A 20,017-nucleotide genomic window follows, 5' to 3' on the forward strand; every position below is an offset into this window, starting at 1 on the left:
TGTTTTTGATAATAATCAAAGGCCAATTATAACATTACTCGCAAATTAAGTACAAAGTATAATTAGTGGAAAAAATTAAAAGCTTATTAATTGATAATTTTTACCAATTACTACTACTAATTTTGACGTTCTGAATGCTTACATTGAAATTAGAGCAATAACAAACTTCTACGCTAATTCATTCCACCAATTTCGAGGTTCTGAATGAAGCTTAATATTTACCTATCTCTTGATTCATGAATTATTCAGCCCATGCAGACTATTAGCTCAGGTCAATAAACAAGAACCCCGATAAATATTTACGGCAAAAAAATAATGCAGACACGAGACGAACCTCTTTAAATAAACGATGGCGCCCTTCTGCCTTTATCCTCTCTAATTACTTTATTGGTAGGCCCGTAAAAGGGAGTTTTTAGGGAAATTATATAAGTATTTGGGACATTACAGAATTGTCAGTCTCTCTATTAAGTTGGTATAGAAACGGAGCATGAACGAGGGTGTACTTCTGTTTCAGATTAATTATACGGTAGAGAGGATAATCGAAATTCTACAAAACGCAGCGCTAGAAGAAGGAGGTGAAAACTACGTTGTGATTAATCATGTACGGGATATGATTTTAAATATCAAAGAGCGAAAAGGTAAATAAATTTTTTTTTCTTCTAGATTGTAAAGTAGCTTTTTTCTTTAAACTGTATTGTTATTTATTATATTCTCAAAAGAATGTTTTGTGCTTATTTGCTTTGTATAGTTTACGGTATACATTTAGTAGTTGAATTTGGAAAAAAAAATTGTACGTGTTAGCTTTTAATTTTAAAATGTATATTTTTTAGCTAAACAATATTATTGGGACAAAGCAGTCAAATACATTAACGAAAACGAATCAAGAGTGCGTACTGAAGTTCAGACGGTGCACGGTGAATCTTTTGACGTCTGGCGTTGGATTGGATTTTCAAATCTGAGCATGTCTGGGTAAGTCAGTTTATTAGGTTAAACCGTAGTTCTATTTATATTTTACTTTAGTAGAATTTTAGTTGGTATGCATATTGCAAATATCGTCAGCGAAACGTGATAACCTGGTAACTCCATTTTTGATTTTAAGTAAATAATACGTTTAGTACATCATTTTTACGTAAATTTTTAACGAAATATTCAGTTTTATTGTTCTCCAACAAATGTTATTGTTATATCTTTATCATATTAAGCAACGGTCTAGCTACGTTGAAACACCGGTTCCCATTAGAACAGCGAAGTTAAGCGACGTAAGGCGATACTGGTGGATGGACGGATGGACGGGAAAAGTGTAAAATCTATTGATACACACTGCTCATTCATGCCGGTTTGAGGCCGGATGAGATCGGATATCTCGCGAGTAAGAGTTGATTTAGACACTTCCTAAGTCGGTAGGCCTTTGGGTCTTTTATCATATTAACATTAACGCATGAATATATTTGCTACATGTGTACTTATTTTTTTGTACCGTTTCTTTTCTCTCCTCTAAAATTAGGAATAACGGTGTTAGCAGTTTATCACATTTCACCAACGATATGTTATTCTAAGTTATTTCAACAGTAATTAGCATTGGTTTCAACTTTAGAAGTTTCAACTATATATTGGGTCAAGTTCAGGGTAACTTAAAAGACAGAATGTTGTTTTTTTATTCAATAATTATGTAATAATGCTGTTCTGCTAATAAATAAAATAAAAAATTAATTAACAACAAAAATGCAGATGGGTTACTGAAACGACTAAGTAAAATTCGTATCCTAGTCAGGGCCATAAGTAAATACCAAATGGCAGAATAAAAACAATTAGTTAAATATGCATACTTCTGAGAAGCATATATGTATAAAATATGAGATAAAAGATTAGTGAAAAGTTGTTGGATTATGTCTTCAAAGTCCTGACACGATATCATTTCAGATTTATACACTTTGCTTAAAACTTAATGCCAATTATCCCAATTGTATTCGGTAAACTTCGGCAGCCTATTCTGCAGATAAAAATAAGTAAAAAAGTTTGTATAAATGTAAATTTTTGTAAAAATTTTATTTGATGGTAATTTTTCATAAAAATTGTTTTTCTTTCACCTTGCAAAGCACTCTTGGTCATAATTTTTTTTATCATATTTTACACCATATGATCAAAAAAAAAAATGGCGGCCAGTTGGCTGGAAATGACGATCGATGACATATTCCATATAAATTTACAAAATGAGAGCGATCTTCATTTCATAACCATCGCTGACACCATTTTTTTCTCGATCATACGGTATATGCGTCTCAAAAGTATGCATTATTGTAAAAGAACATAAAACCTCTTTGTTGAGTTGGCAGCTTTATCATAATGCACAAAAGGCTTACTTAAAAATGCTAAAAATTACACCAATATTTTCGTGATTATGCTTACATTACAAAATAAATCTATGCTAATTCGGAAAGGTTAGAATAACTTATTTTATATAATTTTAGTGTAATTGTTATGAAAGGTAGTGTGTGCAGAGATTATCAGATTGGAGTTGTGGTTGTTTTAAGTAAGTGTGGTTCTTTAAGATGTGATTTATAAAATTGATTAACTTTTGAATGTTTTACTTTATAAACTTATGTCTATAACAAGAATAAGTAAGAATAGTTTTATATTACGATATATTTCAAATAATAAATGGTGATGTAATATTTTTTTTAGAAGTATGCATTAGATGATTCATATAGATGAAAAACTAAAAATTCTATTAACAAAGAGTCTATTGAGCATCCTCCTGATTCGTTGGTTCAACGACCAGAGGAGGATGCTCTCTCTCTCTTGATTATTCCAAATGCAAAAGGTACGTCAGAAAAGATCAGGCGAATAGCCAAACAGTATAACATTAAAACTGTCTTCAAATCTGAATCGACTATAAGAAGCGTCCTAATAAAAACAAGGCCGGAATCATTGAAACAAGAGAAAGAGTGCATCTTCCAGGTACCTTGTGAATGCGGTGAGTCGTATATTGGAGAGATTAAACGTCTTCTAAATATTACGACTTTAGCGAGCACAAAAAGGTGAAATAATGAAGCCAGGTATTGCGGACCATGTTTGGTCAGAACAGCACATTATAAAGTGGTCGGAAGCTCGGGTTGCCCACGGGGAACCTCATTGGAAAAAGCGTAAATTTAAAGAAGCCGTTTTTATAACAAATAATGACATTTTTAGCAATCATAGTACCGAAATACCTGCGATATGGCAACCATTGATAAAACGCTCCAATGCAGGCATTCTAAGCGGACAATCTCACGGTTGACTGCACCAAATTTTTCAGGGGTAAATGCCTGGCTACAAGGAGTAGCTGATCACCTAATAAGTCTAATAAAAAACCTATACGAGTTAAACGAAGCTATGGTAAGGATTGATAACCATACATCGCAGTCATTTAATGTACGCAAGACGCAAGGGTGTGCGACAAGGATGTATACTATCGTACCTCGGCTTTTTAACGCATACGGCGAATACATAATAAGACGAACTTTAAACCACTCTGAGGGAGGAGTGTCAATTGGTGGTAAAAGACTAACAAATTGAAGATACGTAGATGATACCACGTTACTGGCGAGATAAGAGGCAGAAATGGAGGTTAGATAGAGTGACGAGAGAAAATGCTAAGATAGGCCTGGAAATAAATCTCAGGAACACTAAACTTATAACCCATAAATGTCAGAGACTGTCATGAAATACATCTACTGCAGTGGAAATTCGATTAAGATTCTGACACATTCTGTAAATCGGATTCTACAGGCAATATCTTAGATCTAAACTGTAGCGCCCAAACGAGGTACAAGAAATGGCAGTCGCTCGAGCAGAGATGGAGAATCAATTTTAAAATTTGCCAGCTTGTACAAGGTGAGTCAACGATAGAGTAAAATCCATTATCTCATAGTAATGTGTCATCATTGTGTACGTAGAGTATGGTCAACACGTTTAGTAAAATAAGATGTACTGAATAAAGACAGAAGGCGAGTATTTCCCCAAGCGCATGGAATCTAGCGTCAGATTAAGTAGTTATGTAATAAATACTTCGTATTTTTGCTCACTCCGACTTACTAGATTGTCATAACAACTCACTCCTATACGTGTAAACGCCGACCTAAAGGTTTGCTTGCCAGCGGGGTATATAAAAAAGTCATAGAATTTTACGCAGAATCTAAAAATGAAATAAAAAATTGGGTGTTGCATTTAAAAAAAACATGTTATATCCGCTACACTTTTTTGAAGCACCCTGTATACTCTATAATAATTTTAAAATATGTATCTTAACCTTCCCTATAATTTGTATATTTAACTTTTTTTTGTAAACCTCAAAACTAATGAGATAATGGTTGTCTCTCTATCGTTGACTCACCCTGTACAGAAAAGACATCGACTGTAAGTCACGACGTGTACTTAACGGCAATTCACCAATTCTGTCCAAAATATGCGCATGATCTATACCTCGTTGAGAATAGATTCCGTCTTTTTTAAACATGGCGTATTTTAGAAATCGCCGTTGAACAGACTCAACAGATTGCACATGACAATTATAAATAGGGGACCAGATAATTGAGCCATAATCAAGCTTCGACCTCACATAAGAAGACAAATACAGTATTTTGATGGTTGATAAATGGGAAAAATGCTTACTGTTACGTAATACGAAGCCGAGGTTCTAGAGGCGTGAACCACCATTTGATCCATGTGAGGAATAAAGGAGAATCTTTCGTCGAAAATCACTCCTAGATCCTTTACCCAAATAGCATTTTCACGACTTGCGACCACATGTTTACTAAACACAACGTTGGATTAGTTACAAAAAATAGTTAGCTCCGTACCTTGGGTATTAAAATAAATGTAAACGTTGTTGTAACGTTGTTCCGACGTTGAACTATAACTGGGCTTTTAGTTCGAGAGTAAGAAACAACATTACATTTAGAGATGTTAAGATTCAATCTGTTGGTCAAACACCACTTACTAAGCAAGTCAATGCTTTCCTGGAGAGACACACAATCTCTGACAGTATCTATACAGTTAAATAATTTAAGATCATCAGCATATGCAAGTCTATGACAGTAGGGCATTGAAACAAGGTCATTAATAAATATATTGAAAAGAGTAACCAAGGAAGATGCGAAAAGTAAATAAAAAGGCGAACGGCCATGGCCCGAGGAGCCATGAGTAACTTCACAAGAATATGGAAAAATCGTCACATTTCATGAAATACGTAGATCATGTTAGTAAAATCCCTCATATTCTCACCCTTCTTGTACGGAGCGGAATCCTGGACGATGAAAACATCAGACATACGATGAATATATGCATTTGAAATGTGGTGCCGTCGACGTATGTTAGGAATATCATGGACAGAGAGACGCACAAATGCATATACAGAGAGCTACAACGAAAGAGGCCCAGTCAGTGTAGTTACTTTTCCGTTTTAATTAAAATTATTATAAATTATTCTATAGCATATTATTCGACGTTAGTAATTAAATGAGTTAATAGTAATCAGCAAATTTTATTAATCAGTATAAAACTAACTGGATGCAATGTAAAACCACATCTACTTAAAATATGTTATGTTAGATTTTTGATAGTATTTGGTGATATTAACATTTCTTATATAAAATCTTTAATATGTAATATTAATTTATAATATAAAATCTTTAATATGTAATATATACGTGAGAACTCCAGCTTTTTATATTCAAAGACTTATTGCGAAAAAGTATTCTTTGTGACACACTGCCTCTATAAAACACACAGTAACTTGTCATTCTCTTTTTAGTGACACAACTGACTACAAATACCGCCCAGGCCGTCGCATTGTCGACGTACAGTATTTAGTTGATCACATACTTCAATTTCCTCACAGAGCTTTATATTTCTGTTCGTCAAATAACGTAGAAATCAAAAACGAAATTAGGGAGGGATTTTTATCAGTATATTTGCTAAGATGCAAGAGATGCCAAAAAGAGTATGCAGTATGTAGCGAAGAACCTAAAACGGAACTGTTAGATGTCAATTTAGCATTTGTAGCTGGGATCGTGAGTCTCGGTTTAGATTTGTATCAGTTAAATGAACTGTGTAGTGCAATACATATTCCCGCTATACCCGGTAAAGATTATAAAGCTTACTTAAATGAAATACGTAAAATTTATAACCAGGACAAATCAGATACCAAAGATGAGAGTTTCAATACCGCAGAGTTATTGAGTTCTACACCAAAATCAGATAAACTTGGTCAAGAAAATATATTAGATGATTCGAAAATTAGAATTAATAAATTGTTAGGTGTGGTAGATGATTCGATTGTACCTTTAGATTTCGATGAAAGAAAAAAGTCTTTTTTGTCTGAATTGCAGAAAGATATAGATATAATTGAAATTCTCACTCAAAGTCAAAAAGATAACGAACAGTGGTTTATTGAAAGGAGAAAAAGACTTACCGCTTCAAATTTTGGACGAATATATAAGTTACTAGATAAAACTGACAGAAGAAATGTCGTGAAAGACTTGCTTTATACAACATTTACAGGAAGCGCTGCTACTCGGTACGGCCAAGAAAATGAAGATAACGCTATTAATTCCTTTCAAAGTTGCACTGGAAAAAATGTTACAAAGTCTGGCTTGGTTATACACAAAATTTACCCATTTCTGGCAGCTTCTCCCGATGGCGTTATTCTTGCAGAAAATGCTTTAATCGAAATTAAATGTCCATACAAAGCACGTAACTCTAATTTGCAGGAAGCGTTTCATAAGAAAGAAATTACATTTGCCACTTTTACTGATGGTAAACTAAAGCTGAAAAGAGATGACAAGTACTATTATCAAGTGCAAGGTCAGTTGCAAGTGACAGGCAAACAATTCTGTTACTTTATTGTATGGACCCCAAAAGACATGGCCTTTGAGAGGATTGAAAAGGATGATAATTGTTGGGAACTGATGTTTCCGAAATTGGAATCATTCTACTTTGAGCATCTACTGCCAGAAATTTTAAAGAAAACTGTCTAATTAGAAAGATTTTATTATGATGTAGTTTTATTAGGTCTTTATTAAAAGATTTTATAATCTGTTGATATTTAAATTTATAGTATTTATATATTATAAAGCATAAAAATACTTATAAACTATATGTTATGCACTTTATATTTAAATCTTGAGTCAATTGTGTTTACTTGTACGTGCTTTAAACTACTAATGAATTAAATATGCGTAGGCTAGTGTCACATTTATCATTGAATAATGATTCTATTTAACCTTTTATATAATATAAAATATTTATTTCTATATAATAAAATAATATGTAACATTATTGTAAAATAAAATTTCATGTAGACTATATATACAGATCTTTTTAGATTTCCCCGCTTTAACATTTGATGTAGTGAACTATTATTATACTGCAGTATATTTATTTCAATTTTTTAATATGCCTTTCTAATATATATTTTAGTTGCTTATATATTTAACAAAAAAAAACACAAATTTATCGCAAAAATACTTTTATTTTAATTCTCATTACATTCTTATCGAACGTTTTTAGAGATGATAAAAAATGCGATTCTCTCTAATCGCAATTGAAACGGCGATTGCAATTTTTAAATCGCGGCGACTGTAACCTGCGATTGCGATTTTAATATTTACCAATCCAAATTATTCGTAAAAAATGCGTTTTCTAAGTATGCCAATCAGCCCTCCTCGTTCCATTTGAAAAAATTGAGATATGATTAAAAATACGATGGACATCTTTTAATTGGCCGGGACAAGACGCGAAAAACAATAGACGATCAAATCTATTTTCAAAGGCATTTTGATTAAAATTAGTGTTTTTAAAACAGCCATGACTTTCCAGATTGAAATTTAAAATACTATTCTCTTTTAAGCGGAAATGTCAAATTTTGTCATATGATATGCCATTCAATTCAGAGTGTCATTTTCTATCGAATAAAGTAAAAAAATACCGAGGGTGTCATTTAAAAATAAAAAGTTTCGGTCATTTCAGAAAGTGACTGAAAACAATTGAATACGTCAATCCTAATTTATGTCATATATTAACATACCAAATCTCGTTTTTTAATCAGAAAAAATAAAAAAGTTAAAGGTGTAAACCACTCTTGAGAAACACCCGGTATATTATGATCGTCGCCCTAGAAAAATAATACCTTCTCTATAAATAAATAATATCAGAGGGAAAATTCAATCGCAGTTTGTTATAAAATGATTCAATAGACCACAAAATTATATTGGCAACAATATCGCAAATCGCAACTCCTAAATATTTAAACTCGCAGATAGAAATCACGGTCCCAGTTTACAAAATCACAATGCAGCAAAATCGCAAATCGCAGCTATCTATAGTAATACCACAGTTTAAAGAATATAAATATATCTATTTATATTCTTTAAACTGTGGTAATACTGGTTACCTAAATTGAAACTCGTATATAGAAGAAATCGCATCGAAAATTTAGTCTAAAATGTTTACCCGTGTATCGAAATCATTTTGGTATAGATTATGGCATTATAAGAATATGTATAGGCCTTAGCATATTCTACAGATAAAATTAAGTAAAAAAAGTCGTACTAATTTATGTACTAAAATGCCTCCTTTTAGAGATACAGGGTGGCACAAGTTTCATTTTATTTCGATTTTGTTTAAATAATTTCAGCTCTGACACAGTCAATATTTGGATGAAAATTGGTATCTGAGAGTTTTTTGACATTTGATCTCGATGTCAATATGATTCCTACTTGTAAGGGGCGCTACTTACATATTTTTAACTGGTTTGAACAGTAATAACTTTTAGTCCGTACCTGTATAAAACTACTGAGTGAAAAAATAAAAAAAATCGTTTTTTACGTAAAAAGGTCTTTTGATAAAAACCGCTATGAGTAATGGTTTTCGAGATATTTTGAATTGAAATATGTACGTGTTATCATTAACAAAAATTGAGCACGTTGACAAGATAGCTATTAGACTGAAATCATAAATTTGAAATATTTTTGTGTAAAAGGTTCAACAGAAACTGTTTCACATAATTTCATCTAGAAAAAATATGATTAATTTGAAAAAATAAAAAGTTCCCAAATTTATCATTTCAGTCAAACAACTGTCTAAACATATTTATTTTCTGACAATGATGACATGTCTTGATAATTTAAAAATAAAAAGTTCCCAAATTTATCATTTCAGTCAAACAACTGTCTAAACATATTTATTTTCTGACAATGATGACATGTCTTGATAATTTACATTCTAAATATCTTGAGAACGGTTACTCGCAGCGATTTTTATCAAGACGCTTTTTTTACGTAAAAAATCACGGAAATGTATATTTTTTCACTCAGTAGTTTTATACAGGTACTGATGAAAAGTTATTACACTTCAAACCAGTTAAAATACATGTAGGTGGCGCCGCCGCGCCGCCGCCCACAAATAGGAGTCATATTGACATCAAAATCAAATTTCTTCATCCTAATATCAACATTAGTTCAGAAATTATTTTGAGAAAATCGAAATAAAAATGAAACTCCTACACCTTGTATCTCCAAAATGAATCATTTTAGCACATAAATTTATACGAACTTTTTACTTATTTTTATCTGGCTAAATATGCTGCCGAAGTTTCCCGAATACAATTCGGACCACCCTGTATAGTAAATAGCACTATACTAATATGCAGAAGGCTAATATTAAGGACTAAAAAAAGATTTACATATGTATAATTGCATCAAATAATTAAATTAATGATGACAACACCGAGTCTCGAAAACTGCAAATTTGATGGCTAATTTTAAAAAGTGGTGCAATTTTTTAGTTCCCCTCGAAAAAGCGCGTGGCAAGGTCAAGCCTTCGACACACATCCAGGATCCGCTAATTCTCCAGCATACCCGCCAACGCCATGTTTAAAAGTTCGAGGAATGGTCGGGGAGGGCGCTGGCCTCAATGCAACGGCAGCTCGAGAGGCAGTCCTGTCCAAAGTAGCGCACCGTTGTCGAATTTTACATTGCCAAGCAGAAGTTAGTAGCAAGTGTGTGTATCTTAGATGTGCGGACGCACAAGATGCTGCAATTGCCTACAAAAATCTTCACGGATGGTGGTAAGTTTTTGCATAATATTATTTAAAAAAAACGAATGTTTGATATTTTTATTATTGTTTATCAGTTTTGGTTTTTATTTACAGTGGACTCTTGATTATCCGAGCTAATATGGGCTAATCCGTATTTTTTAAAGTTTGTTTTCTATATATTTTTTAATATACAGGGTGGTCCTAACTGTATTCCGGAAACTTCAGCAGCACATCCTGCAGATAAAAATAAGTAAAAAAGTTTGTATAAATGTATGTCCTAAAATGCTTAGTTTTGGAGATACAGGGTGTAGAAGTTTCAATTTTATTTCGAAATAATTTCTGAAGTAACGTCAATATTTGGTTGAAATTTGGTGTATAGGAGTTTATTGACATAAGAAATGGCGCCACCGACATGTGTTTTAACTGTTTTGAAGAGTAATAACTTTTCTCGCCCGTACCTGTATAAAACCACTGAGTAAAAAATATACATTTACGACGTTTTTTACGTGAAAAAGGTCTCTTAGTAAAAATCGCTACGAGTAATGGTTTCCGAGATATTTGGAATCGAAATTATCAATACCTGTCATCATTGACATAAATTAAACATGTTGACTAAGTAGTTATTAGACTGAAATCATAAATTTTATATGTTTTTGTGCCAAAAGTTCAACAGAAACTGTTTTATCATCATTTTTTGCAGAAAGATTTATGATTAATTTAAAAAAATAAAAATTTCCCAAATCTATTATACAGTGAAATAACTATCTACTCAACGTGTTTATTTTTCGTCAATAATGACATGTATTGACTATTTCCATTCTAAATATCTTAAGAACGGTTGCTCGTAGCGATTTTTACAAAGAGATATTTTTTACATAAAAAGTCACAGAGATGTACATTTTTTCCCTCGGTAGTTTTATACAGGTACGGACAAAAAGTTATTACGCTTCAAAACAGTTAAAACACATGTAGGTGGCGCCCTCTACTAGTAGTAGTCATATTGACATCAAAATCAAATTTCTCATGTCCAAAAACTCCCAGACACCAATTTTCATCCAAATATTGACGTTACTTCAGAAATTATTTAGAAAAAATCGAAATAAAAATGAAACTTCTACACCCTGTATCTCTAAAACTAACCATTTTAGGACATACATTTATAGGAACTTTTTTACTTATTTTTATCTGCCGAATATGCTGCCGAAGTTTCCGGAATACAGTTCGGACCACCCTGTATAATATGTATTATTTAAAACACCCTCTACACTATGTCCGAAACATCTCGAAGTATGTCAAAGTCGAATAGCAAAGACGGCGTCAAGCAGATTCTGTGCTTTCTCGTTTTTTTTTGTCTCGTCTCGGCTTATTTTCATTTTCTAAAAACGTCTCGAAACTACTCGTGAAATTGCGGAGAAGGGCGTGAGTGAATTTTGGCAACTTTCGATTGTCTTCTGTTCAATTTCGTTTTATCTCGAGCTACTTAGACAAGGACTTTTTTTCATAAATATCATTGAAACAAGTAAACCTAGACATTTCTAAAATATCTGTTGTTACGATGATATTTATTAAATTACATCTCGTTTTCTGTTGATATATTCCACAAGATTAATATTTGAACACGCGTTTATAATATATAATATAGTAGTCATAGTAGATATTTAAGAACAAATAAAATAATATTTTTATGATTTAATTTGATTATAATGACTGAGTATATAAAATAATTGTATATATTATGATTGTTTACGGCCTTAATTGTATTAATATAACAGTGACATTGCTTATATCGAATTGCAATATATCAAGTTGATAGCGAAAATGATTGATTGACCCGAAGTCAACAAAAGTATTGTTCACAGACATTTTTAAAAGCAAGTTCCTCTTATTGTTTTCAAGAGAAAACTGTAAACGATAATTTCGTTAGCACCCAGCATGGTTTGATATAAATCCATTCAAAAATAAGAAATAATTAGACGATTTTTTTTAAATAGTTCGTGGATTATAAGCCGATATAAGGCGGACGCCAGAACAGTCAGTCACATTCCTTTGCAGTTTTTCGATTTAAAGTTTTGGAAATATATTTTTTTACTCTAATATAATTAATAATACTAGACAATAAATAGCCAATTTAATCTACCATCGGTAACAGTTTTTTAAATGAACTTTTTTTGATTTTTCATATCAGTTTAATGTAGTGGTGTTATATTACACACCAGTTCAAACTAATGATATTTATTCATACTCCATGTTTACTTATTTTTCTGAAGCCACCACAAAGTTTAACCTTAATTACTTAACGCGAATTAGTACCAAGAATATAGACACGTGTTAAGCCGGTTCCACGCGATGTGGCAAACATCTTCCAACGTTGGACACATGGACATTTGCCACATCGTGTGCGAGACACACTTGTCAACTATGTGTTTGGTATAACATTGTCGAAAACTGTGCCAAATGTTAGATCCAATGTTGGAACCAACGATGGCCTTACAAAAGTTTTATCGAAACTGGTCGAAATGTTTCTCGAAACATTTCGTGAGATAGTTCTAATAACAATAAATAACAACCAACCAATCGTGGCTTGTGTCGGTCGCTCGGTATGCGAATTTCAACGGCGCGGGCGGTGTTACTTAATCCGGATAATCCAGCGATCGTAAAATAGAGTGGGATAATCGAGAGTCTACTGTATTATATACCGATCTGGTCATCGAAACTCCTTGGTCTGGATTTTAAAGTCTAAGACAAATTTATATTGCCGGATTTTGCACCAAATTTCAAACCGCACAAGTAGGTGTTTACGAAAAATGTTGCATCTAGGATTGGAACTTTATTTTTACAACAATTATTAGTTACTCATTTTACTACAGCTGTCATAGATTCTTAAAGAACTGTCTAACAGAAATGAGCATTATTGAATAGCTGAGATATATAATCTTCGTTTATTATTTTATTTCTCGCACGAACCGGTAATACTGTATACCGCTGTTTATTTTGTCTCTCTCTGTGTCAACTGGTCGTATATATTTATCTCTGTCGTATGCATTAAAGTACAGACCACGGAAATAAAGTGACCAGGGCTAGTATAATGTGCCAATAAGTTAGTAACAAATAAGATTTGTTCTCTCTCTGTTATTTAGTCATTAAGAATAGTTTATGCGGAATTTCTTCAGCATTCGTCATGCTATTTAAAAAAACCGTCATGGGAACTATTTACAAAAATTCCCTTAAAATTTAGTTATATAACAAGAAAGTATATGGAAAAAGTCGTTCAGAATTTGGTATTACGTCAATTTTACCAAGTTTCATAAATATACCAAGATTTTCAAAATTTATTCGCATTCACAATTCATGTCTATAATATACAGGGTGGTCCGAACTCTATTCCGGAAACTTAGGTAGCATATTCTGCAGATAAAAATAAGTAAAAAAGTTCGTATAAATATATGTCCTAAAATGCTTACTTTCAGAGATACCGGGTGTAGGAGTTTCATTTTTATTTCCATTTTTTCTAAATAATTTCTGAAGTAACGTCAATATTTGGATGAAAATTGGTGTCTGGGAGTTTTTTGACATGAGAAATTTGATTTTGGTGTCAATATGACTCCTACTAGTAGAGGGCGCCACCTACATGTGTTTTAACTGTTTTGAAGCATAATAACTTTTTGTCCTTTTTGCACCTGTATAAAACTACCGAGCGAAAAAAATCTAAAAAATATCTCTTTGTAAAATCACGCTACGAGCAACCGTTCTTAAGATATTTAGAATGGAAATAGACAATACATATAATTATTGACGAAAAATAAACACGTTGAGTAGATAGTTTTTTCACTGAAATAATAAATTTAGGAAATTTTTATTTTTTTTAAATTAATCATAAATTTTTCTGCAAAAAATGACGATAAAACAGTTTCTGTTGAACTTTTGGCACAAACAAACAACATTTCAAATTTATAATTTCAGACTAATAACTATTTAGTCAACATGTTTAATTTATGTCAATGATGACAGGTATTGATAATTTTGATTCCAAATATCTCGAAAACTATTACTCGTAGCGATTTTTACCAAGAGATCTTTTTCACGTAAAAAACGTCGTAAATGTATATTTTTTTACTCAGTAGTTTTACACAGGTACGCACGAAAAGTTATTATTCTTAAAACCAGTTAAAAAAAAGTAGCGCCTTCTACTAGTAGGAGTCATATTAACATCAAAATCAAATTTCTCATGTGAAAAAACTATCAGACAATAATTTTTATCCAAATATTGACATTACTTCAGAAATTATTTGGAAAAAATCGAAATAAAAATGAAACTTCTACACCCTGTATCTCCGAAACTAAGCATTTTAGGACATATATTTATACAAACTTTTTTACATATTTTTATCTGCAGAATATGCTGCCGAAGTTTCCGGAATACAGTTCGGACCACCCTGTATATGATCCTAGATCCTAGCTTAAAATTTCTGATTTTGGTTAACATTGTATTATTCAGTTGAGTTTGGTTGAAATCCAATTCTTACATTGCGTTTTCATTATAAAATCTCAAATGAAACTGTAAATATTACTACTATGCTACTCTTATAGGTACTCTGGACAACTAGTTACTGTTAAGTATCTTCGACTAGAGAGATATCAGCAGAGATATCCAGATGCTCCTTCCAGTCCACCTTATTTAAAATCGGCTAATCCATGTGATTGATTACAAAGGATTGATTGGAATATCAGGTTTTAATAGATAGTGGACATATTAAAAGTATTGGATGTCTTGTCGCCACAAATTTATCTCGACACCGGTATAACTAAATTAGACTAAAAACGGGCATTTTCGTGTTAAGTCTTCGTATTTTAATAGATAATTTGTTGAGGTGACGATGGTTTTTTATTTACTTTGCTATTATAAAAATTTGAAGTTGTAGATTAGTATAAATATGTTAATCATTTGTTAAGTTTGAATTTAGTTGTTTAACACAGCATAATACATTTTAATAATATAACAGAAAAAGATTTATACTGGTTATAAATAGTATTATTTCAAACTTAACAATGGATATTTGTTAAGCCTGTCTGTTTCCTTTGATAAGGCTTATTGACTGATTTTTAATTACTTGCTTGATGTAATTAAAAAACCGTATGATCGAAAAAAACGGCGTCCAGTTGGCTTGGAAATAAAGATCGATGAGATTCCTCATATAAATTTATATATAAAATGACAACTATCTTCAATTCATAGCCATCACTGACGCCGTTTTTTATCATATTGTACATTTTTATAAAGAATGTTATTTTTTATAATTATTTATTAAATTTTGACAAATTATAGCTTGTAATAAAAATATTGCGTTGTTGGGTGTTAATAACATTCTTTGTATTTATACCGTAATATTGTTAATTAAGTTTTGAGTTAATTTTAAATAGATGATATTGTTATAAAATGTTTCTTTAACAGACACGTTTTATTAGTGAATGAAATAAATGTATCTCAAAGAATTAGGGTGAAGTATGTTTTATATTCAAAAGAGAAAAAAATATTGACAATTTGGATTCTAACGATGGTTTTAAATAGAGTTCTTCAATACCTTTATTCCGATATATCAATTTATCAAAAACCTACGTAAATTAACAACTTTTGACTCATCTTGTAAATATGCAATTTTAATTTCAGAACAAGCCACTCTCACGAACAAATATATTTATTTTTCATCATCTATAAACAAAAAAAAAACAAGCCATTCCAAGCAATTAACCAATTAACATTTTGGTTCAAGCATTACAATGTTCATTGCTGAAGTGACAACTGATATGAGGTATTTGATGTCATTATTTAACTACGTACAACAATAAAATAATGATTTTTATTTGTAAATCTATTTTTTGTATTGTTTAAAGAGGATTTCAAACTTCAGTTACTGTCAGCAGGTAATAAACATAGCAAGTATAGAGCTGAAATGTTATATCTACTCTCTGCTAAATACTGTGTGAACAAAAAAAAGCGTCGATTCAGCTTGGAAATACCGATCGATGACTTTCACCACATAATTTTACATATAAAATGACAGCGATCTTCACTGCCAAACCAACTCTGATGTGTTTTATTGTACAGTACGTCTGTCCGTTCTGTAGCTACGGGGTATCCGTTAGAGGGGAAACGATATTCTCTCGATGTTTTTCGTAAAAAATTAGACGACGCGTCCCATCAATAAAAATTCGACAAATTTGCAAGTAGCCAATAAAATGAGTGGGCGGAGCGATTTGCGGTGACGTACTCGTCAAGTCGACGTATAAAATATATTGCTGTTTATTTAAATGTTTTTTGTCCGCATTCCTTTCATAGACACAGATCCAGCAGACGTACTGTATGGCAGTGGCGGCTTAACCATAAGGTCAAATGGTCAATGCCCCCCAAAAAAATCAGAAGAAAATTAGAAAAAACCTATTTAAATTATACTTTTTTTAAATCACCACTTTTTTCATCCTAAGATATTCAAAACTGTTTCCAAAAATCTTCAATTTGTCCAATTTTCGCTTGAAAACCTTTTATTTTACCCATTTTTTCTACTGCCGATCAAAATTTAATTTTGTCCTCCGTTCCCTGTATGTTTTTCACGTATTAAACTCCAAATGCCGCGGCTCCTGACGCCAACAAGGTAAGGTATACGACGTATAGAAAATATAATGGGTTAAGGTGCGATAGATTTAGTTTATATTGGCCATTGACCGCGTCATTTATAAAAGGATTTCAGTCATATCGCTGGAAATATTTCGTCGTTTGAGCAGTTTGGGTGTTTATAAAAACTCAAATTATAAAACGACCTAGGTTTTAGTACCATTTATCGCGGATAATGTTTGATTTAGTAAATATTTAAATTTTTAATATTGAAACAGATCCCGTCTCCCGCTTTGTCGTTTTAGTAGACTTTGTCGTAGCCGAAGTGTTTGACGTGTAGCGCGAAATTTGTGTAGGCAATAATTCATAATTTTCGGGTTATGAATAAATGATGAAATGTTGACTGATTCTGGAATCTGAAATAGATCTTTTAAAATAGACAACATGGTGTTTAGTTTGTTAAATAGTGCCGTTAAAAGAAAACAATTTCGAAAAACGTTTACAGAAAGAACGCCGCATTGACTTAAAATATAAAAAAAATGTGAAATAAAACTTAGAATTGAGTAGTGTATATATGCATATGCCTTTATATTTTAGGGACATTATTATTTAAGCGTCTTTTAAATCCTACCATGGAAAATTTGTGTAAAGAACATTGACTGGATTTTTAGTGAAATGGTACTACACCACCTGTTTAAAAGTGTAAGGGTAGGTTTCATTTTAACAGAATTTGTGTTTATTTTTAGATTTATTTTCCTTGTAAGAAACCAATTAAATTTGGGCGCGCCCGAGGGCGCGTCTTAAAAAAAATCGACGCAATATTTTTAGATATTGACCTCCCTCCAATAATAACCACGAGCCGCCACTGTTGTATGGTATTAAATTCCATAAAAACTTGCAATTATATAAGCAAAGTCCAAAAAAACATAGTGAGCGTGGCTATTTTCTGAAATTAAAGCGTTGTAGGTTTATACATTGTAGTTATATATGTTGTCGGTATACCATGTTGTCACTTAGCTCTGCAATTAGCAAATGTTTTTGGTTTAGGAAATATGAGTCCCAGTTGAGGGGCTCAATGTTTTTTCTTTAAATATAAATAAGATATTTTTTTAACCTCTGTTTTGTTTATAGTCTCGTGTGTTTGATAACATTTATTTTTTCTTTAAAAAATTAAAATTGTATATTTGCATTGTTTAAATATCGAAGTGAATTCAAATAGTGATTATTTTAAAATGTAATATATTTATGTAATTTCTAAAAAGTTTGGTTTTATTGATCCATGGTTTTGTCGCGGTATAGTAAAAAAACGACCTTGATTTGGATCTTTGATTTGGATTGGAATTGACATAAAAAATTACAGAGTACTTCATTTCTCAACGCTGTTCATTTTTCGATCATATAGTACTATGTGGTACCATAGTATATTGGTATGTGGTACATACCAAAGATCTACAGGGTGGTCCAAATTGTATTAATATAATCATTTTTTAACTAACAGTGATATTTGTATGTAAATTGAGATGAGCAATTTCTACAGGGTAGTTTTTTCCGAATTGTATTCCGGAAACTTCGGCAGCATATTCTTCAGATAAAAATAGGTAAAAAAGTTCGTATAAATGTATGTCCTAAAATGCTTAGTTTCGGATATACAGGGTGTAGAAATTTCATTTTAAATTCGATTTTTTTAAATAATTTCTGAAGTAACGTCAATATTTAGATGAAAATTGGTGTCTGGGCATTTTGACATGAGACATTTGGGGGGGGATTTTGAGGTCAATATGACTCCTACTGGTAGGGGGCGCAACAAGGGCGCAACCTACATGTGTTTTAACTGTATGTACCTGTATAAAACTACCGAGGGAAAAATATACTTCTCTGTGATTTTTTACGTAAAAAATATCTCTTTGTAAAAATCGCTACGAGCAACCGTTCTCAAGATATTTAGAATGGAAATAGTCAATACATGCCATTATTGACGAAAAATAAACACGTTGAGTTACATACAGTTATTTAACTGAAATAATAAATTTGGGAGATTTTTATTTTTTTAAATTAATCATATTTTTTCTGCAAAAAATGATGATAAAACGGTAATGGTGTGGATCCGGTGGCTGACCTTGAAACGAGTTTTTGCTGCATATAGTCACAGACACTACGCATGTGCACATCTTCGATGTTGCCAGATTGCAAGTTATTTTTGAATTATTTTCAGTAGAAAACAAATATGTGCTTTTCAGTGTTTTTTTTGTCAACATATACCGTATGATCGAAAAAACGGCGTTCAGTTGGCTGGGAAATGACGAACTGACAACGATCTTCATTTCATAGTCATCGGCTGACGCTATTTTTTTTTCAATCATAGTACGCGGTATATTATTTATAATTATTTATATTATTTTAATATTTCGCACAACACGTGAACGCTTATTATGTATTTTCATAGTCAATAAAATTAAATAGAAATAAAACTCTAGATTCTCATACTTAATCTAATTGCTCTAGATTATTATGCTACGTTTAAAAAGTGTTTTATTAAAAATTCGGGAAATTAAAAGGGACATGTCTAAGTTTTTTCTTTTTTTTTTAATTTTTATATGCTGTAGTTCCATGTCATGTTCATAATAGGTTTTTTTAACATTCCATCAAAACTACGGAGGCCTTAAAATGCCTTTTAGCACAGAATATCTAGCTACGCAACAGAAAAATACTCGAAATGAAAGAGCGAAAAATTGCACAAATACAATGCTAGATGGCGCGACAATATCATAATCAGTAAAGTCCCTAGATATATAAAGTACCGCAATTGGTTTGTTCAATGTTATTGGCGCCAAAATGGCGGATTTTTGGGGTATTTCTGGAAAAACTGTAGTGGTAGGACTGTTTAAATGTCACATTTGTTTGAATTTGTCATGTCAAATGTTGAGAGGCTGTCAATTTCAGGATAAAAATATTTATCCACATATTTTAAAATAGTTATAAAGCCACTAAAATGCTACAAATTTATTAGTTAATAATGTATAGGCGTCGATATCTTTAGTGAAGAAATGTGTATTACACGAAAAGGCCGCTTGATGTGAAAAATTTGATGTGTTTTCTAACATCTCGATATTCAATACACGTTAGGTAGTGGATTGAATTTATTTATGCTCCAGTGAATATTTTTAACAATCTTATTTGTAGTATAACCTACTGGTACATAAAACTTCATTATAGAACAAGACAAGACCACAATAGATCTGAGAAGGTCGCAGTGGGTCAGGCCGAAATCAACCTCTAGAAATCTAATCTAGAACAAGACAAAGACCTTACTTGCAAACTACCATACATATCTTTTA

The 20,017-nt window shown here is 31.9% G+C and overlaps 1 protein-coding gene across 2 annotated transcripts in view; it reads left to right on the forward strand.

Annotated features, from left to right (window-relative positions):
• Positions 1-15,333, forward strand: part of LOC115876009 (LEM protein 2) — a 39,303-nt gene extending 23,970 nt beyond the window's left edge. The window contains exons 10-13 of one of the 2 annotated variants that reach the window (XM_030891672.1): positions 515-638; positions 831-969; positions 9,824-10,105; positions 14,663-15,333. In XM_030891672.1, coding sequence (XP_030747532.1) covers positions 515-638; positions 831-969; positions 9,824-10,105; positions 14,663-14,777 — 660 coding nt within the window. In that variant the 3' untranslated portion in view covers positions 14,778-15,333. Of the gene's footprint in view, positions 1-514; positions 639-830; positions 970-5,791; positions 7,246-9,823; positions 10,106-14,662 lie in introns of those variants that run through there. The other variant, XM_030891671.1, reaches the window with a different exon arrangement.
• The last annotated feature ends 4,684 nt before the right edge of the window (positions 15,334-20,017 follow it).

This window comes from Sitophilus oryzae, unplaced genomic scaffold (genome assembly GCF_002938485.1).
Source record: "Sitophilus oryzae breed Bouriz unplaced genomic scaffold, Soryzae_2.0 scaffold_1396_pilon_pilon, whole genome shotgun sequence".
NCBI classification, from domain to species: Eukaryota; Metazoa; Arthropoda; class Insecta; order Coleoptera; family Curculionidae; genus Sitophilus; species Sitophilus oryzae.